This window comes from Carettochelys insculpta, chromosome 6, assembly GCF_033958435.1.
Source record: "Carettochelys insculpta isolate YL-2023 chromosome 6, ASM3395843v1, whole genome shotgun sequence".
NCBI lineage: Eukaryota > Metazoa > Chordata > Testudines > Carettochelyidae > Carettochelys > Carettochelys insculpta.
In genome coordinates, this window is record NC_134142.1 from 57,300,783 (window position 1) to 57,323,267 (window position 22,485).

Consider the following 22,485-nt stretch of genomic DNA (forward strand, 5'->3'; position numbering starts at 1 on the left):
GGTATTGTTAGGGCCTGGTGTTAATTGTATCTTATCCCTCCTGCCTAATGACATAAATGGGTGAAGCCACATGAGAGCTGACTATCTGTGCTATTTTTAACTATTTTGTTAGTGCCAGAGTTTAAACTTGTGCATTAGTATACATCAGGCTTGCACTCTGTGCTGAAGCCTGTCACTGTTAGTAATGCAAGCACAATTCACTTTGTTTTTCTGGAACAGACTTCCTGCGTGACCTAGGGGAAGTTATTCTCTCTGTGTCCCGGTTTTTCTACATGTAAAAGTAGGATAAAAGTATTTCTATGCCTCACGAGGACGTTGCGAGAAAGCATCTCACAGCTGTTGGTGTCAATCTCACAATAATCAGATACCAAGGCACTCACAGGCTGTGTTTTTTCAACAAAACTGGAGTTTTGTTGGAAAAACTTGCCGTACAGCCACACAGAAAGTGTGTTGTGTTGACTGTCAGTTGACAAAACTCAGCACTCCCACTGACAACCTTCTGCCTCTCTCAGATGAGGAAGAGTGCCTTTGTCAACAGATTTTGTAGACAAAAAAGCCGCATGGATGCTTGGGCAGGGTGTGTGTGTGGAGGGGTGGTCTTTTGTCAACAGACAGAGTATCCAAAACACTGGGCAGCCCTGTCTGCTGTGCTTCTAGTTGGCTGTTTTGTTGAGAGAGCGGCTGGGCAGTCCAGCCACGTGGGTGCCAGAGAGGATAACTCTTTCAGTCTGCTTTGGTGTATGGCCACACTCTGCCGACAACATTTTGTTGGAAAAATCTGTTCTGACAGAAACCCCTGTTGACAGATTCTTCTAACCATGTTGACTGGGAGGTTTCCATAGAAACATCATAGATAGGTAGACAGACAGTGACCCTAATCCCCATATCTTAATAATTTCTCTCTAGTTAACCAGCTGTTTTTTAATTAGGAGGAGATATCTTCCCATACTTACTAGTTAGTCATTTTCAATTTTAAATTCGTTTGCTTCTGTCTTTCCATAACAGTTCTTGGATGAGGGAGGCAGCATCTCTTCCATCCTCATTTCTTCTCCACACAGAGGGCAACTCAGACATTCCTGGTAAATACATGCTATTTCCCAGGTTGTTTTTTACCAGTTGTAATTTAACATTACTTTGGTTTGCTGTTGGGCAACACAATGCATGATAGATATTTACATATAGGGTAGATGTTACGTTGGGGCGGCGGGGGGGAGAACTATTCCTTTAAGAGTAAGGAATGTCCCTAAGTGCCTGACTGTCTGAGCAAGTGTCAGAGGTATTTTAATTGGATGCAAGAGAGAGAGAGAGAGAGAGAGAGAGAGAGAGAGAGAGAAACACACTGTGCTCTCTCTAAAGTAGACAATTTGAACACTAATGTGAATGCTAGAAAAACACACATGATTTTAATCCAGGGCAAAATAGAGTGAGTGGCAGCTCCAATTTTTCTTGCTCTGTCCTTTGCCAGACTACCACAGCAGAGGGGACCTTGTCTTGGGACTCTAGAAATGGGAAGTCTCTTTATTCATGAGGTGGGAGTAGCCACAGCTTATATAAAAGTCAGTGCTTGTGGCAGAACTTCCGCCCCTTAAGAGCTGAAGTGCCTGTTGCCCCTTGAGCTGGAATCGGATGTTACTCCCTGAGGCAGAGGTCAGCATGTCTGTCACGCATAGCCGAGACTGTCTGCTTCTCTAAGTTGGAAAGGGATGTTATTTTCTTAAGGAGCAGGATGTTATTCCTAGAGGTCTGCCCCTTGGTAGGGTCAACAGTAATATTTTATGGTTAATGTTTATGATTAATTTTGGCTGTGGCCTTTCCTTTCGCCATTTGTATGGTGTCAATTCAAGCTGGCAAGGAGGGAGCCTGACAAGGTTAAGGCGTGAACCATACAGTCACTTTTCTTTCCAAAATAAACACGAATGCAATTATGCATATGGGAACTGGGTAGCACATTTCTAAGTCAAACCAGAAGATTCACACAGGGAGCTGCATGCAGAAGGAGCCAGGAATATATAATTTATTTTATATATATATATATATATATATATATATATATATATATATTTAAATCCAAAGCGTACATTTTTAGAATAATGCCAGGGGCATCAGCTAAACACTATCTTAGGAGCAATGATGGCAATTTGCATCAGCTTTCTTCTGTATATAGCACTGAAAATGTAACCCACATTAACCCCTACACTGAACCCCTCATCCCCCCCAAAAAAAAACATGCTCACCAGAGAATGTTTGGTACTTTTCAATTATTTGCCATAGCTTAAAATAGACAGTATGCTAGAATAACAGCTGAATACTGGTTTGTTTTAAAAATAAAGAGCCATCTTAAATTTTGCCTTAAGAACACCTGCCCCCATGACCCAGCATCCTTCACAATGTGCTGTCTTGCTTTGAACATGAACTTTAGTTTTGCACACAGTATAAAAAATAAAAAATGTAACTTTTGCTCTAAGCTTTTAGAAACTAAACAGCTCCACTTTCAGCTTTTCCTTACTAGGGCTACGTCTACACCAGCATACTACATTGAAGTAGCCTATTTCAAAGTAAGAACATGGAAATAGGCTACTTTGAAGCATATCATCTACACATCCTCTGGGGCTGGTGCCATCGACGTTCCATGTCGAAGTAGCTATGCGGAACATCAAAAGGAGCCACCCTGGAAGGAAATGTGGAGCGTCCACACACACAAGCGCTCCCTGTCGAGATAAGGGGCCAGCAAAGCCTGAAGATGGGGGTCACAGGCTAGACTAGCCCTTCTGGGGCAAGAGCAAGCCACTCCTTTAAAGGGCTCCTCCCAGACGCACTCGGCCTGCACAGCACGAGGTCCACAGAGCCAACAAGTTGCAGACCCCGTGCACACAGCATGGACCCCCAGCTGCAGCAGCAGCAGCCAGAAGCCCTGGGCTAAGGGCTGCTGCACATAGCGATCATAGAGCCCCACAGGGGCAGGACAGAGCCTCTCTCAACCCCTCAGCCGCCATGGAGGACCCCGCTATTTCGATGTAGCAGGACATGGATCATCTACACATGCCCTACTTCGACGCTGAACATTGAAGTAGGGCGCTATTCCCATCTTCGGCTATGAATAGCGATTTTGACTTCTGGCCGCCTAACGTCGATTTCAATGTCGAAATAGCGCACGACGCGTGCTATTTTGACGTTGTGCCTGCTACTTCGAAGTAACTGGCTAGTGTAGACGCACTCTGTATGTTTTTTCCTAATGGAGCTGCAGAATAGACTTGGTTGGAGTTTCTAGGACAAACTTAGACCAAAGAAAGAGAAGAATACTATTTGTGCATCGGTACTCAAAACTCTGCCATTTGAGGAGATAACCCACCTATGATTCCATGACTTGCTTTCTATGGTGCTAACATCAGATGGAGCCCAGTGAGTTAAAGGAAGGTGTTTTCTTGGACACTCTTAGTAAAACTTTACAGCATGTCTTAAAACACTGTACTGCAAATGAGAAACATAATGACGACTTGTAAGTTCATGAGCCATAAACCCAGGATTACTCATTCAGGGTTTTAGCAAACCCCTCCGAGTCTTCACCAACTCCTACTGTTTTGGGGCTCCTTACCAAACAGGCTAGGAAAAGTGCTCATTATGTCAAGAATTCCAATGAAGCTTTTAAACAAAGGGACAAAAGGGTGCCAGACCCACTTGGCAAAGCCCATCCTCAACACAGCCTTGCTTTATTGCGAATATTTTCTCTTACTCTTCTGCCAAAGAACTGCATGGCAGCGTTGAAGAATACCCTGGTTTTTCCCTCTCCACAAATGGGATTTTTAAGATATGGAGTTTTTAATTAAATTGTAAATTACTGAGCCTCAAACGCTCAGGGCAACAACCCACACAAAGTGTGACCTTGTTTGTAACGCTATATGAAAAGGCATTAGAGCTTTGGCTTTGTGCTCTCCAACACATGCAAGGCAGCAGAAATGAGCATCCTGTTGTGGCTTGCTGTTCCGTTTAAGCCATATCACAGCAGCGCTACTGTTCAGGATACTGTGACTGTGCCAGATCTCATAGGTTAAGTGTTGCCAGGCCTCCTCAGTACTTGAATGGGAAACATTTCGTGGCAACTCAGATGCTGAAAGAAAATGAAAAGGTGGTGATAAAAACTCTGTAGGAAGCACTTGCCCTTATGATTCAAACTGAGCCAATGGCCTAGCATGCTGATGGGGGTGCTTGTCATTTGGAGAGGGAAAAACAAAACAAAAACAACAACACAGTATGGGAACCAATCATCACTAAATTTTTTGAAGTTACTAATAGAGACAAGCAAATACTAGAACACAAATTCCCACAACACTCTCAACCTGTGGAACGTATTGCCAGGGGATGTTGTGAAGGTCATAAGTCTACGGTGGTCCCCTGCGTTATGTGAGGGTTGTATTCCTGCGACCCTCGCATAACTCAAATTTCATGTAAGTCAGGGGGAGCCGGGAACCATGGGCAGCCTGGCTCCCAGGTCCCCTGGGCTTGCAGGAGCCAGGCATGGCTTCTCCACAGCTCCCCCAGCTGGGGGAAGCTGGGGCAAAGCTGCACTACTGTGTCTGTCTGCCCATCTGGCTCCCCCCAGCTGAGGGAGCCAGGCAGGAAGACAGATGCAGTATTGTGGCTTCTCCCAGCTGGGAGCTGGAGCACTTTTGATTTGCACTTAACATGTGTTAATGCGAGTTAAGTACAAATCGAAGTCACACATGCCAGGGGATTATTGTACCTGGGTTTAAAAACAGAAACATTCATGAGAGATAGTTCCATCAATGGCCATTAGCCGAGATGGTCAAGACACAACTCCATGCTCTGGCTGTCCCTAGCATCTAACCGCCATGAGCTGGGCCTGGATTACAGGGCATGGATCACACAGTAGTCCATTCAGTTAAGTCTCTCTGGGGCACCTCGTGCTATCCACTGTCATAAGACAGGATATTGGGCTATATGGCCCATTGGTCTGACCCAGTATGGGCATTCGTATTGTACCTATGTGGTACTGTTGGTATTCCCCAAAGGGCTGACTAATTTAACCCACTATGCATGAGCTGAAAATATTTACAATGTGCTGTTTGAGAGCAAACTGCAGCCCAAGAACAACTCAGAGGAAATTGCAAATAACTTCAAAGTATGAAGATGTATTTTGCTGTCTGTTGATTTACAGTTAGCAACCCCCCCAAAAAAGTGACATTCACTCAGTAACATAATTGTAAATCATTTGGACATTGCTAACCACTATCGATTGGTGAACATCAGACATTGTCTTAATACAAATTAACTATCAACATGTTGTTATGGTCAATTTCTTCTACCTTACTTGGGCTTAGGTTCCATCTCTCTACCCATTCAAAATCTCAACCTCTTTCATCTCCAATCTTCCCTGGCCTCGTTCTTTGTCTTCAGTTAATCTCCCATGTACCCCCTCAGTGCCTTCCTTCCCCCTGCCCTTTGGCCTGGCTTGCACCTCGCCCTTCACTCAGGGTTAGTGGGGGTGGCTGATCAGTTAAGCACCCACCTCCTCTACTATCACTTCATAACAAAATCAGTTATCGATGAGGTAAGGAAATTTGGGAACCACTGAAAGGGGAAAAGGGTGAAGGCTGAATAAGCAGGGATCCATCCTGCTCGGTGCCAATCTTTCTCTACTTGCTTGGAAGTGAGAGAAGAAAGCTTTGGGTGAACAACTTCACCAAATGAAAACACAACAAGGAATTCCAACAACTGCAGGAAAAATAGTGTAAGTATGTAGAGGGAAGAAAGAAGCCACTCTCCAGACAGCATTAACATGATGTTTAGCTGTGCAGAGGGCCTTGTGATGACTCTCTGCAACTGGTAAGTTCCATTTAAAGGGAATAAACAGTAGAAATTAAGCTACTATGTAGGGCGGGGGCAGCAACCTATGGCTCCCGAGCCACATGTGGCTCTTTAAGAAGCCACTTGCAGCTCTGAGCGGTGCCACCGCTGACTCCATGTGCAGCTCTGGAGGTTGAGGGTGGGTGGGGCGGGGAGGGGGGGAGCTGGCAGGGCCGGGAGCCCTGGAAGTGGAAGCCAGCAGGACTCCCTGTGAGAGAAGTCAGCATGCAGGAGCGCTGGGGGGAGGGGTGGCCGAGGCTGCCCTGTGAGAGCTGCACAGGCATGTGGAACTTGGCAGTAACAGGAGGAATGTGGGGGGCTGTGGAGGAGCAACGTGCAGAGCTTGTTGGCTGAGGCAGGTAAATCCTGGCTGGGTTTGGGGGCTGAAGAGGTTAAACCTGGGGATGGAAGGGGTGGGTTGGCTGGCTGGGAGCAAAGCTTGGGAAGGGGGCGCGGTTTGCAGGTTGAAGCAGGAAAAGCCTGGTGATGGCTTTCAACTGGTACAAATCATTGTGTGCACTGTTCTTAAAATAGAGGTGACAAAAAGCACGGTTTGCCATTATTTATTAAGGACTGTCTTGTATTCACGGGCATTGTGGCTCTTGAAGGATTGATTTGTTACTGAATTTGCAAAAATGGCTCTTCTCGCTATTTTGGTTGCAGACCCTTGACCTGGGGCTTGTGGCTCTGTTCTTAATTGTGACTTTAAGGCTAGGGGGTTTACTTTTGGTCCCAGACTCTTATTGAATCTAGTTTGCCTCACTGGCCACTAGTATTGTGATACTGAACTGCCAATGCTGCTCCTAAGTTTTAAAATTACTGGATTGCATATACTGGAATGTCCGGTAGTATTCTACCTCTGAAAGCAGATGATGCAGGGGAAGGTATAAAAGGGGAAACCAGTGAGTGCACCAGGCCAACTGCTTGTCCATCATCTTGTAGGGGGAAAAAGCTGCTTTCCTGGAGAAAACCAATCCAATAAAATAAATAAAGATTCAGAAAAAGTTTCATCTCCCTTTCCCACACTCCCCCAAATAATCCAGAAAGCAGCATAAGTCAGCCATCCTATGGCTGTTTTTAGGGGGTTTGCAGCTGTACTGGTTCCCTCTGCATCTGGAATCTCTTGGCTTTGTTGATTCATTATATTGACACTTTCAAACAAATGACTTTGCTTTATTTGACCTGGTGTATTCATAAATATTTGCATCAGTAAATTCCTTATTTTGCAAACTACCTTAGGATGTGTGATATGAGAGGTTACATAAAAAGACTATGAAAGTTTGATTTGATTAAAGTTTTCCTGGGAAAAAACCCTCAAATATAATGACCATCAGTCCATTTGCTTTCAATGTTTATTGGGTATTCTGCAAGGATATATTTTCTTTCCTAAGATGCCCAAAGTGAAAAATATTTCACCTTATATTTTATGCCCATCCCCACATCTATTTCTTTCACTACGTAAATAGCACCATTTGTGTTACTGAAGGTAACATTTTTCAATAAATTCATTAATGATATCAAATAAACATGCAGCATTCAGAGAGTTTTTCTTCCCTGCATGTTAACCATTTAGCAGAACAATTATAATGCCTACAAATCTTTAAACTATGCCCATTCAACATGATTTTACATCATGAAATGTCCATGCATCATATGTGTACATTAGTGAAATGCAGACAATTCATTATCACAGAGGTTAACGTACGTCTATCTAGCACAAGCTCAGAGGGCCCTGTGGGAAGATCATCATTTTCATCACAGTTAAAATTAACAAAAGGATCAAATAATAAAGAATTTGATATGGTTAAAAAACAGGGACTTGCTCAGGATGAAAGCTTTGAATGGGTATAACTATAGATCCAACTACATTTCTTTTAGACGTTCAGCCTGGATTTGTCCTTATCTTTGGTGCTTTGGTTGCTAACTTACTGCTGGAAATGGACTCAATCTCGTACAGTTTGCCTTCCTGATATGCTTCACACTTCTAATGACATGGCATGGAAATGTGACCAACACTGGATTCCATGCAGCCTGGGACAGGTTTCAGGACTGAGTTCCAAATTTCTCCCCTGGAGGGACATTTTTTTACCCTAAGAAACAAAGACATGGCCTGACCTGGCTGGCATTGCATGTGCAGAACTCCCATTAAAGTCAATCGGCGTTCCAGGCATGAGGGCTGGAAGGATCAGTCTCTTTAGTAAGACACCACCCCAAAGTTGGTGAAAAGGGACTAAACTGGGGAGGCAAGGGGAGAAAGTATGTAAAGGATGAAATAGCAGCAAGAAAGCAAGCATGCCTCTCAGTCAGAGTTGTTTGCCACAGATAGTTTCAATTAGGATCAACAAATCCACTGCATATGCATCTATCAGCTCAGCACCAATCTAGAATATTTTATTATGGTCATCACCAATGCATGCGAACACCTAATATCGCTTCATCATACTTACATATGCTCCATTGTCCCCCTCCACCCCTGCACAGCACCTGGTCCTAATCATTATGTAATATTAGAGCAGTGCAGCAATTTTCAGAGAGACGTTTGTTCCATTGGAAAATGCCAATTTGTCAGAATACAAATGCTCCACAGGAATGTGCCAATTTCAACAACATTCCAAAGGAAAGCTGACCAGTTTTCTGCCAACTGGCCCACCTGCCTCCAAAGCGGCCTGCCTGGTGGACTGACTGGAAGCCCTACATCCAAAGTAAGTGGCTCCTTGGAATCCCTGGCAACCAGGGCTAACAAAGTCCCCAGCTATAGGGCAAAATGCCCAGTTTCCAAATCAGCACAGAAGCCAGGGCTCCTAGGCACTTGGGAAGCATGGGGGTCCTGGATCCCAGGCTCCCTGTCAGGTGAGTAGTCAGGGCTTTGGGAGCCCAAGAAGCCTCAGATGACTTTCAGAGAAAACCAAAATGCATTACTATTTTGTCTTCTTCAGACCAAAATTTTGGAATTCCTGTTACACAATAAATTTCATTTTGTTTTCTTTCAAAGTAATATTTTTTTTTATAATTTGGTATTTCCCCTGGAACAGGAATTTCAATTTCCAGCCAGCAGTCATGGAACATTGTATCAGATGTATATTAAAGTTGCTGAAATATCACAGTGAGTCATTACGAAACTTGCTCCGTGACTGTTTCGTTCCAGCTGGAACAGCTGCACGGATACGATGGTGATTGGGGACGTTGCAGAGAAACTACAATCCTTGACTTTTTATCAGTAAGGACCATCTGCATTTTCCAAACTGCTAGCTCAATAAGTGCTTGGGAAGATATTATACAGGCACATCCCTTCTGCCTGACAGTTCTTGCTTATTGAATGCTCTGTTTATAATTACTATCTTATTTTCTGCTCCTGCAATTGCATCCAAGACCGTCTCAAATCCAACTTCTGCCACTTGCATTCCACTGCACCCACTCTTGTCAAAGTCTGTACTGATCTTTCTAACATGGGTTCAGAACCAGTACTCCCTTCCTCAGCATAAATCTGGCAGCAACCTTCATAGGAGAAAGCATGAAGGTGCTTGTTTGAACATGTAACAAGTGAGCAATGGAGCTGACCCTGTAGGCCAATTGGCAGAGGGACTCAATATTTTGATAACAAATGAGAGAAAATAGTGTTGGGACAGGTGCTGAAGTGGCTTGAAAGCGGACACAAGGAGCTTGTGAGAGATGTTATAGAGAAGGGGGAGCCAATGGAAGCATGGAAAAAAAGGGGTGAGATGATCAAAGCATTGGTTTACGAAAATGATCTTTAACCTTCTCTTATCCATTCAGAATAATGCTGCAAAGTTGGGCTTGTCAAGGCCAGAGAAAACTGCTGAATAATTAAGACCGAAGATGATGGAAGATTGGAGGAGCATTTTAGCTATGTGGATGGATTGGAAAAGCTCTATCTTAGAAAAGCCATGCGGAAAGAATCTGAGAGACTTAGACATGGCATGGAGATGGGGACCTAGAAAGAGGTCCAAGACAAAGATGACATTCAGGTTATGGGCCTGACTGACAAGCACGTTGGTCGTGTTGTCCACTGTTACTGAAAAAGGATACAGTGGAGAAGGAAGAGGAAAGGGAAAAGAGGGGAGATTAGGACCCCTGGTTTAGACATACTGAGTTTGAGCAGGCAGTTTAGCAGCCACAAGGAGGTGTCAGAAAGATGATAATTTGGACAGAAGGAGACAGATCTGGAGTAAAGCGGTAGAACTGTGAGTTGTCTCCTAACAGACAGAAGTTTACGTTGTGCTTGCAGATGAAAGTACCTGGACAGAAGACACAGAAGGATGAAGAAAACATGATGGACAGATCTTTGTGAAACTCCCACAGAAGGTTGGTGGGGATGAGTGGGATACTCCAAAGGACAATGCTGAAGGAGTCATCAGAGAGGTAGGAGGAGAACCAGAGGAGGATAAAATCACTGATACCAAGGCAGAAAAGAGTTAATGGCTGATGGGGTTGAAAGTCTGAGATGTCTGAAATCTCGAAAGGATTAACTTTTTTATCATGTTGTTGCTAATTGCTTGATGGTCCAGCAGTTAGCCACTAAAAATGATGATAACTCAGTCATGGTACAAGGCCAAATCTGTATTTGTGGTTCTTTTACAAAGAATGAGGGCCCTGAAGTTTAGTTGGCTCGAGACACATTTCCAGAAATACAGATTTGCATGTCAGTTGTTTTTATTTCATATACAACAGCATGGCTGGATTTATTTTAATTAATTTAATAGCACAAAGTATTATATGCTTTGAAAGGTGTCTTGTGAGAAAGAGTATCAAAAGTAAACAAAATTGACACACATAAAATTATTGCCAAGTGCTTCAGACAGAAATGAAACCAACATTTATTAAAATACCTTCAGCAAATAGACATCTATAACCCATACATTTTTGTTCTTTGCAGACTGAAAAATAGATTCTATCTTTTAAATAAATTCACAGGCAGCTGGATTATTAACTGTATCAGGATTAGTAAAACATAATATCTCAGCAGAATTCTTTGAATAGACAAACCTATAATATCTAAACAATACATTTTCAATACAAAAATACATTTGGTATGGTGAAGAGTAGTTGCGAAGAAGAAACTACATTCATTTATTATTTACAAACAATGGTTCTTTAGCACTGTCTTTAAATAAATACATTTTCAAATTCAAATAATGTAGTGTTTGGTATTTTGACAAAATTAAAAGTTCAAATATACAGTAGAAATATATATTGTCACATGGTGAAGAAAAAACTACATTAATCTAATTGGCTTATTTTTTCTTGAATATGTGTAAAGTATTTTAGTGCTTGTGTCTTAGAAAAATACCCACAGTGAATGTGCCAGGATTTTTGCTGCAAATGGTATGGGCCTAAAGGTAGAAATTAAACCCTAACTCACATGATGGCATGCTGAGTCATATGTAATAACATCTAGACAAAGCTGTTTTATTAAAAGAAATCTGATATAGACATAGGTAAAGAAAATAACCTCTGTGGGGAACATATGAGATGCATTCCCATAATACAAATAATATTGCTGTAGTATGTTCCATTCTTCTAAATTCTAGAAGAAAATTTAACACAACTGCATCACAAAAATATCTGCCTATGAGTGAATTGCTAATAGTCCAGGAAGTGTGTAGATATTTTTGAGCAGCCAGCAGGGAGATATGGAGAGGGAGATAGGAAGAGAAACAAGAGCATTCATGCACAACAGGTTTTAATTGACATCTACTTGAACTAGTACTGCTTTGAAAGGTTTTTGAGCCCTGGTTTCAAAAGAAGCAAATAAAATGACAAGAATCACACTGCCTGTGTGTTAAACCCTGATTTCCATCTAGAAAAACTCTACTTCTCTCAAAATTAATCTTTCTCCATTTTGGCTTCTTACATGGCTATGCCCAGCTATGAGGGTTACAGTTTGGAAAGAAATATCTGAGTTCTGTACCAAAAACATCCCCCCACAAAACAAAAGACAATTTAAAAATTTCAGATGTGCCCTACATGATTTAGGCCACGTCTATACTATGGGGACACTACTAGCTATGGTGCTGTAGCTATGCAGACATAATCTTGTAGCATAGACACAACTGATAGCAACAGAAGGGATTTTTCTGTCTCTTGTTGGAATACCATCTCTTTGAACAACAGTAGCTAGGTTGATGGAGCACTCTTCCATTGTCCAAGTTGCTTCTACTTCAGGAGTTAGCTCAGCATAGCTGTGCCACTCAGGGGATATGAAATATATTGGTGTTAACCAGATATACAAACTGTACCCTAAAATACTCTGTAAACACTTTCAGTCAAGCTACGTTGGCTCTTCGGCATGTTTGCTATTTGCATTTGAAAGAGGCATTCCATAGATACAAGGGTGGGTGCACAGGACAAGCAGTAAGCTTTATATTGTTTTGACAGCCGTGATATTATTCCAGCTTTTTTGCTTTCAGTTATGCTACAGCCTCTTTCCAGCTGAGACTTGGATAGGCATGAAAAGTGTGTATGAAATGTAACCTCAAAACACTCAGATACTACTCCTGTATCACACATATTTCTGGTCGTTAGGGTTATGTCTAGACTAGAGGGCTCTGTTGACAAAACCTGCGGAGTATCCAGATTCCCAAGGGCATTCTGTGGACAGTAAATTCACAGAATGCAGTGCTTTTGTTAACAGCTGTACCTCACTCACCAAGAGGAAGAACATCTCTGTCAACATAGATGTATGTTGACAGAAAGCTGGTCTGGACGTTCCAGGGGCCCTTCTGTTAACAGACAGGGCTTCTGGGACACTGGGCAATCCAGTCTATTGTGCTTCTGGTTGGCCATTTTGCAGATAGAGCAGCTGGGCTGTCTGGCTTCTCTCTGTCGACAGAGTGGGTCACTCTTTCGATCTGCTTTGGCGGTCTGGACGTGATCTGTTGACTGAAGTTTTGTTGCAATATATCTTTCAACAAAGACTTCTGTTGACAAATTGCGCTAATAAAGACATAGTCTAAGAGAATAACAGCCTTGATTCCACAAGTGATGTGCTGCCTCTGACACTGATAGGCAGGCTGCCTTTATGCCAAGCACTAAGGGCAGTATTGTGCAAAAATATTTGAACCGAAACTCAACCTGTGTACTCAAGGGGTGACGTATTCATGAACATGCACACACTTGGGGAACATGGGCTGAAGTTGGCAAACTTTCCTGCACCCACTAAGCTAGCTACTGTTGTACCTCCACAAATGAGCCCTGGGACTCCCTGAACTCATCCATGGTAAGAAGAGAGGGACTTGCTGGGAAGCAGGATGGTAGTGTAGATTTATTGAATTTGAACTTTCAAGGGAAACCTGGATGACTGAGATTCACTTGTGAACCCTGCAGTTTTTCCATAGTCTAACTAACATATATTATAGTATAGCATCAAGAGAATGATGGTATAAACAAAGAAATAACAGAAATAACACAAGGAATTTTTTTTAAGTCCTCTTAGCTCTTCCAACCATTATCAAACACAAGCACTTAGCAACACATTCTATGCAGATGCATCATAAGGAGGATTTCTTCTTCTCTAAAATCTAAAAGGGCAATAGAGCACCAAAAGATAATCTAAAAGTTACAAATGCTTAAATTCATGAGCTATGAATACTAAAGAAAAGAATGGGAAATGAAACAAGAGTATCAAAAATTTTGAGTTGGATGTTGATGAACCATGATTGATGCTAATACATTCATTGAGATTATTTTATATAAATTGTCTGTGAAACATACTGCGTGAGCTCTGTAAAAAAGGAGATTTTGGCTGCTAATATTCCAGACAGGGGAACATGCTCATATCTTCTTTGACCTTTATAAAATTCCTGTAGTTTTATGGATAGCTGCTTGTGGTTAGTATTTATCCTAATGCAGTGGAATGTGTTTATTACATGCTGAAGAAGGTAAAAGTACAGCAGTACATGCTTAATCCTTTGGGAAGGAGTCAGGGAACAAGTGTGTCCTTTTTTTCTTTCCTAATGAATAACACTAACGTTTCACAAAAGGCCAACCAAAATCCTCTTACAGCAAATTAGAAAAATGTTTTGGTAACACTATCATCTGAAGAACAGACACTACATTCCCTTTTGCTTGATAGAACTGTTAAGTCACATGTAATCAAGCTTTTGGAGATGCTGGGTAGTAGACTGGGTAGAGTATAATAATTTCACACTGGGACAAACCCAGGATTTCTAGAGAGAGTCAGAGCCCAGAGGACTCCCTGACAATGTAACTCAAATATGTTAGCTATGTTATCAGGGTACAGCATGCTGAGGGCCAGAGGCAAATGGCTTCCATGGAACAAGTCGTGCGCTGTTGCCTCACACACCACAGGGCTTCAGCAGCTTTGGGGACAGAACCTATTGGTGAAAAGAAACTCTTGACCCATAAATGAGACATTGTGAGAGGGTCTCCATGAGTGGATTGGCCTAGAGCTATCCCCACCCAGAGCTCCTTCCCACATTTTCCTGCAGGCAGCAATGATCTGGGCCCACAGTATTATTTACACTAGCAAAGCTACTCACATGCATAAAGGCTTACAGGATCCTCCTCCGCAATGGTTGATGATGAATCCACCATGACCTTTGATATATTGCTCCAATAATTACACAGCGCTGTTAAAAAGTTATTCACTATTGCCAGACTGAATGTGTCTAGTTTTACTCTCCATCCATTGAATTGTGTTATAGTGCTCTTGGCTAAACTGAAGAGCCCATTTTTCAACATTAATTTCTTAAGTAGATACTTCTAGACAGAAGTCAAGCCAGCCTTTAACCATCCCTTTGTTGAGTTAACAGACTGAGCTCTTTGCAGGTCCACTGACTTGGGGGGTGGGCAGAGGGCAAAGAGGATCACTACCCTGGGACCTGGCATTTCAAAGGGCCTCGAAGCTTCAGCTGCTGCCTCTGCTACTTTGGCAGTAGCAGTGGACAGAGATCTGGGCCCTTTTAAAGTGCCAGCAGTATTGTTCTGCATGGGGTGTGTGTGTGGGGTGGGGGAAGGGAGGGCAGCACCACTGACTGCCCTAGGCCCCACCCCTTCTATCCTTGGCCATGCCCCTTGTGGGGCACTGACCTGGGCCTGTGGTCCATCTTTCCCTGGGACACCCCCTGGATTCTGGCCCTGCTGGCTGTTTGAATCTCTTAAGACATATTAGCCAAGCCTTTAATCATTCTCATGGCTCTTCTATGAACAATTTACCAACATGAGTCTTGGATGACAGATGCTTCAGGGAAATCTACAGATGTCATTTCCACACAGCTTTTATTTGGAAGGCTAATGGCTCAACACTCAGCCTGGAGCTGGACATCATACTGAGACACTCTTTGGCTGCTCTGACACATGGTGTGGAGTGGGGGCTGTTAGCTACCATAAAGGTATATCTATCTTTAGGCATTAGTGCAATGCTGGTAGGATTCATCAAAATATATTAGTGTAAATAAGCCTTAAGAGAATACTTGGTACACTGATCCATTGGGAGATAGGAACGAAAAGGGCAGAAAGCAGAACTTGGTCCTTCCTAGGACTACTTGAAAGAGTAAAGAGAGAGCCTGAAGTACCTGCAGTTTCCAAGGGGACACCTCCAGGGTGATCTAAGTCCCTATAACTGCTGGTAAGATTTACAAAATAGTTCTAATTTAATGTTTAGGTTCCTAAGTTTTGTTGAAGGTTTTGTTTCTGCTGCATAGACAAAGTATTTTTCCTTCTGTTGTAATGCATATATGTTTCAACACTTGTTTTAAAAATCATACAGTACAATAATAAAACAAAAGGGATATTTCCACTTATAACTGTGCATGCGTAATCCCATGGACTTTGATGAAAGAATAGACTACAGATATTGGATTTAAAAGTACAATCTTTACAGTTGGGGGTTCTCTGTGGTACAAACCAGAAAGAAAACAAGCCTATTTTATAAAATTTCTCAGAGAGGTTTCCTGAAAGAACATTCTATGAAACACTCCATGCTTGACATGCTGTCCACTTCAAATATGATATATGAACAACTGAACTTTTTTATTTTACACTTGTTTTTATGCTTCACCTGGTAGAAGATAACTCAAATATACAGTGGTTAGTTATGTCTCTTTCTGTGATCTGAGTATTTCGGCAATTTCAGTTTGTTTAAATTTCCATATTCATTGGATTATAAACTCAATGCGTTTGTATTATTCTCCACACAAACATCTTCCAATTTTACTATAAATACATTCTTAGATCAATAAACTTATAAATGTGGATTTTCATAGTAAAGCAAACAATACAAAAGACAGACCTCCATAGGTCACTCATGGGAAAAAAAATTTGTATGGACAGATCAATAAGAAAAGTCATAAAAATCATATAATCTATATTGTTAAAATATTGCTAATATGCAAAATAATCTGTTTCATTTAGAAAACAATAAGAAGTAACAGCAATATCAGTATTTCCGCCCTCTCAAAATCTAAATGGATGAAATAGTGTTACAATTGGAGTATAATTTATTCAGACTTTACCTAAATTAATTTGTAGTAGGTTTCATACTATCGTTGGCAATGGTGAAAAATAGGGACTTTTTAGAAAGTTCTTCATTATAAACCTTCAGGACCAAGCAATGGCAACAGGGTTAAAAGAAACTATTGACTTTCTTTCCTTTCTGCCTTTCCTTCTTCTGTCTTTGCTATTCTTCCCCAGATTAGAAAGCTCAGATTAAACAAACTTTTCTCAAAATACATCTGAAGTGCTTTCAGCTTCACTGACATAGCACTTTATGCTGTGCCATTGTGTCATTACATGGAAACTTTGGGGAAATTTGCATCCCAGGTTTTCATTTAGGCTGATCTCTAAATATAAATCTAGAGTACCTGAATTGTGCGTAATTATATAACTTACATAGACATATACATAGGCTTGAAAGGATTCAACTTTTAGTCAGTAACTGTTGATTTCACTGTATACACACCAACCTGTGAAAATGTTTCCATTGATGATAATAGAAATTTACAGTCAGGCAAAGTGAGAAAAAATGCTGCTTGAAACTTTAATTAGAGTCTGATTTAAGGATATTTATTTTGTGTAGTTTAATAACCAGTGTTGACAATTTTTGTTATTAATGGTTATAAAGCTTTAACTTTTGAAATACATTTAGCCTCATTCAGTAATCATTGTCTCATCCCTCTATCACAAAATTTCCTGCCATGATAAACAATTAATACTTAAAAGACAATATTATTAATTAAAATAATAAAAATTGAATTCTACCAAGCCTCCATATATTATATATATATATTATTCATCAATGCCACTCTTCTATTAGAACAACTTCATTAGTCACCAGTATAAAAGGTCTGACAGCATTTGTGGATATTGCCGGCGTGCTGTTTAGCTGGCCATGTCCATTCATTTAAGGTAAGGCTAAGAACAGTAAGTCCTGAGCAGGGGAATGGATCAAATGAACTAGAGGTACTTTTCCATTTAATCTAAGTAATCCTGCTAAATGGTTGGAAGTCTGAAACAGTCTCCTTCTTCAGAGAAAATATCATTACAGTTAGAACTGGGTGGGAAAAATGTTTTCTGAACCCATGAGAAATTCAGAGATTGTGAAAAAAATCCTCCCTGAATTGCGACAAAGATAAAAATCTCAAAAAAAAATCATTCATGGTTAACTAGAAGAAAAATCAGATGGCACCAATTCAAAGATTGCATGTATGTAAATTTAAAACATTTAAGTTTTGAAGTTTTAATGTATAAATTAATAACCATTTCTAAAGAAAAACTCATTTTGAGCCAAAACATTAAACATTTAATTTAAAAATGTTGAAATGGAAAATTCTGACCTTTCTAAAACTTTTTTCATATTTTTTTTTCCAAACAGGAGGTCTCCTGAGAGTAATCTTTTACTAAGAAGATTTTCTGTTTTGTGAATTGCATTTTCGGATAAAAAATGTCAGAAAATTTCCATCCAGCTCTAATGATCAGAGATTTTAGTAGGTACAAAACCATACTCAGTTTTTTTAGGCTGGGTCTACACGAGCCCCTTCCTTTCGGAAGGGGCATGCTAATGAGCGGGTTCAAAAGATTCTAATCATAGAATCATAGAAAAGTAGGACTGGAAGGGACCTCGAGAGGCCATCGAGTCCAGCCCCCTGCCCTCATGGCAGGACCAAGCACTTTCTAGACTATCCCTGAAAGCCATCTATCTAACCTCTTCTTAAATACCTCCAGTGATGGAGATTCTACCACCTCCCTTGGCAATTCGTTCCAGTGTTTGATCACCCTGACAGTTAGGAACTTTTTCCTAACGTCCAACCTGAACCTCCCCTGCTGCAATTTAAGTCCATTGCCTCTTGTTCTATCCTCAGAGGCAAGGAAGAACAAGTTCCCTCCCTCTGCCTTATGACACCCTTTTAAATACCTGAAAACTGCTATCACGTCCCCCCTCAATCTTCTCTTTTCCAAGCTAAACAAGCCCAGTTCTTTCAGCCTTTCTTCATAGGTCATGTTCTCTAGACCTCAGATCAATGAATATGCAGCGCCTGATTAGCATAATGGCGGCCGTGGTGATTCGCAAGTGCAGCTTAGGAAGAAGGGCTTTCAAAAACGGGGGGGGGGCATCCTTTCGGAAGGTCCCCTCTCCATGGGCAGTGCACGATTCAAAAAGCCACACTTTCGAATCGCTGCGGCCACCATTATGCTAATCAGGCGCTGTATATTCATTGCAGTGCCTCATTAGCATCTTTTGAACCTGCTCAGTAATATGCCCCTTCCGAAAGGAAGGGACTCGTGTAGACACAGGGTTAGAGACTCATCAAAATGATCTTGCCTACTGCTGTTCTCTATTTTTTGGCTTGCATGAACATTATTGCTTATGTTGTGTATTGTTAATTATGACTGCCGAAGCACAGCATTGGACATGTAAACCCAGAGTTATGAGCTCAAACCTTGAGGTGGCCATTTAGGGGTCTGGGGCAAATAGACTAAAAAAATCTGTCAGGGATGGTGCTTGGTCCTACTGAGAGGGCAGGGGACTGGACCTGATGACCTTTCAAGGTCCCTGCCAGTTCTACAAGATATGTATATCTTCATAGATGCACCTCATCCACCTTTCTTTATGTTTGATTTGATGGAAGACAGAAAATTTTGATCTTTGGAATTTGCTTTCTTTCTGTCAGAATAATAATACCACATGCTGCTAGAACTCCAGTTTTTCTTGCCAATGTCCATGCTAACTGGGGACACGTCCCTCTTCAAATCTATATAGTGCCATTTATCTATTTTTGATTTGTTTTAGTTTGTAACATATTCACACGTATCAGGTCTATCAAAGTCAGCTATAAAGGCCAAAAATATAGGGTTATCTTAATTCCCTTGACTTTATTTGTACAAGAAAGAGACACAAAAACTATTTAAGGAATCTGAAAGTTCAGAACTCTCCAAATGAAAAATATAAATATGGATGTTACAACTATTGTTTCCTTTAATAAATATGCAAGCACCTCAACAACCTTGCTTAAGGCTTTGCACCAACTCTATAAAACCCCATTTGTTTCATAAATAACCCAATATTTTTTTCATGTATATCCTTTGCAACTACCCATGCCATACTATGTGTCCTGTACTTTACGCTTCATCTTTATTTCATCTGTATTGGTCATATATTTTTATGAGCCTAGTTGTCAAGAGATTTTTATGGTTTAGTAATTGTGGAAAGTTTTCTTTGTAAGATCTGTACACAGTTGCTTGATTACTTGCAGTCTATTGTCGGTCTACAACAACAGTTCTGTTTGTTTTTAACAGTCACTATTTTTGTTCTACCTTGACATTTTTTCTGCTGCAAGGATCTCTCTTTCAAAGAGCCTGATATGGTGATGTAATGAATGCCTGCAAGTACCAGTGGAGTTCAGGGCACTCAGCAGTTAAGGGGTCCAGGCCCTACATAACACTTCACACAGAGTGGTTATATTATGACAAGATGACAACAAGATTCTCCTACTTGCCCTTAAAATTCTAACATATTAGAGTATATGTTTGCGTTATACATACAGATATAAATATATGTGGAGACAATCAGGATGTACAATATAGTTTGTAGTAAGGTGCTTACTGTTAAAGAATATGAGCTTCTATTGAATTCAAAGCCAGAAATGTAGCAGTAAATAAATGACTTTATGAGGGATGGTTTATGCACTATAGTTGGATGAATGATAACAAATAAATTACCTTACGGCACTGATAAATTAAAGTGCTTCTGTTCTTTGTCTTCTTGAATCAGATAACACAAAGAACTCACAAGAAACATCAAGTCAAAACCATAAAAATAATGTGCCAGTTATAGCCTTTACATACTATAAGACAGACTATAAAACAACAGAATTTGAAGCTCTCTCTTTCTCCCCATACAGGCAAAATATTACTCCCATTTCAATGGATATGGCATAGACTAAATTTTTAATAAAATAATTGTAATAAAAGACAGGCTACGTTAATTATAATAAACTTGCATCCATTTGTGAAAAGATTAAGTTAGCACTTATTTAGAATCAGTGTTTCCCTCAGTTAATCGTGAGGTCTAAAAACTTACGAAAGAATAGCCTCTCATGAGTTGAACTGTACTTCTGTGGCAATCTACAGGAAGCTAAAGTAAGCAATGTACAGATTTGTTAGCTATTACTTAGTTCAACATCCAAAATCCTGATTTTATCTTTCCAGCATTCGTGTATTATGCATAGAGTACCTGAAGTAACTATTTAGAAAATAACTGCATTTTAAGTGCTGTAAGGAAGAGTTATATAAAGAGTTTATTAACTCCCCTGTAGGCAACTTCTTAGTGTTCCCTCTACTGAATGAGCAAACTCTGTGCAAGGGATTGAAAAGTATTTAGTGGATTGTCTCAAAAAGAGATGAGAAAAGCAGAACTCCATAATATTAACATAAGGTGCTCCCTGGGGAACTGGCAGAGTAAAGCATCACGCATGGTATTAAGTCACACTGTTATTATTTTCATGGGTCTTCTTTCAGTTAGTGGTCACACTGGCTTCCTTCTGACGTAGTTTTTCTTTCTGTTGTTCATGAAAAAAAGAGCTTTATTATCATTCTTTTCTTCAATTTTCCATCTGGTCTCAAATTGCAACAAGCATGCGGTCTTGAACACTGAACTGAGTAGCAAATCAGTCATAGTAGACTGGAGCCTTTTTTTCCTCCAGAAAATTAACTCCTGGGGTGCTGTACCATAAATTTCTAAACTATGCCACAGTTTGTCATTTCCTGCAAAGATTTCTTTCAACACACAAATGCTTAACTACCAGACCCCATAAATGCCTTTCTATGAATTTAACTAGTTCTATATGTCTTTAAAGACTCAGTCATTTAAATATAAACAAGAAATTCTGCAAAGATCAATGGTGCTGCAGAAAGCTGGAAACATTTCAAAATAGTGTATATGCACTGTATGATTTTAATAGCTTCTTCCATTCTGCTTTCAAAGTTGACCCACATATCTATATACATGATAATCTTTAATGAAAAAAGTATGATCAAAACTTTAACAAGCACTTCCAGAAAATAAAATTAAGCAAGTCAGCAGAAAATGGCCTGTTTATATACATATTTAACAAAAATATGCATGGCAGTTAAGCGTATGGATGCATTACTTTTAGGATGATGTATGTAAAAAACCTGAAGAAAAGGTGACTAGACAACCCATTGTGGGCAGTGAGGAAATAAAGCAATTTGTTGAGATGCATGGGGATTGCTACATGAATTGACAGAAGGGTTTTTGAGAGATGGAAGGAAGGAAGATGTCTCTTGAAAACTCAAGTGAGGCAGAAAAAGTTAAAAGCAATTATTGCTGCTGTTTCACTGACCTTAGAGAAGAAGTAGTACACAGTTAACAGGTCAACTAATATTTTTGAACGTTCTCTAAAAAAAAAAAATCTTAGCATAATTCTCGACAATGTTCCACTAACTTACATGTCCAGAATTATTATGGAAGCATACCAAATATGCTAATGATTTTGCTGACAGACTGCTGATGTTGGCAAAGAGAATGATTATATATTGCAAATAAAATATGTATTACTTATATAGACAAGACAACATCATTATTTGCTTTCTCTTTGAGTGCCACTGCACTGTTCAGAAAGCAGAATGGTGTATGCCTGAGAACTTGCACCCTGATTTTATTTTACTATTGTGTGAGCCAAAAAATACAACTGATTTTTTTTTCTTTTTTTACCAGTATCAGCAGGGTAGCTGTATTAGTCTGTTTCCACAAAAACAATGAGAAGTCCTGTGGCACCTTACAGACTAACAGACTTTTTGGAGCATAAGCTTTTGCGGGCAAAGACCCACTTCACTAGATGCATGTAGCAGAGATTCCAGAGGCAGGTCTGAATATACAGGCTCACGAAAAGAAGGGAGTACCAATCAAGAGGAAGGCCAGGGTTGACGTCAAAGGCACTACTGATTTAATATAATCTATGATTAAAAAAAATTGGCTCAAATATATGACAAATATTAGCAAGAACTGGCCCAGGAAGTGATCTTTCTTGGTGTTTTTTGTTTGTTTTTCCTGGAGGTATCAGTGTAGGGACTGGCTATGTGAGTGTTTCAGGGAGGGAGCACCCACGGGTAAAAATTAGTGGAGGC

At 40.5% G+C, this 22,485-nt stretch overlaps 1 protein-coding gene across 2 annotated transcripts in view; it reads right to left on the reverse strand.

Annotated features, from left to right (window-relative positions):
- Positions 1–10,646: 10,646 nt before the first annotated feature.
- Positions 10,647–22,485, reverse strand: part of FMN1 (formin 1) — a 360,158-nt gene continuing 348,319 nt past the window's right edge. For both annotated transcript variants that reach the window (XM_074996955.1, XM_074996956.1), the window contains exon 19: positions 10,647–20,897. In XM_074996955.1, the coding sequence (XP_074853056.1) occupies positions 20,853–20,897 (45 nt within the window). In that variant the 3' untranslated portion in view covers positions 10,647–20,852. The remainder of the gene's footprint in view (positions 20,898–22,485) is intronic.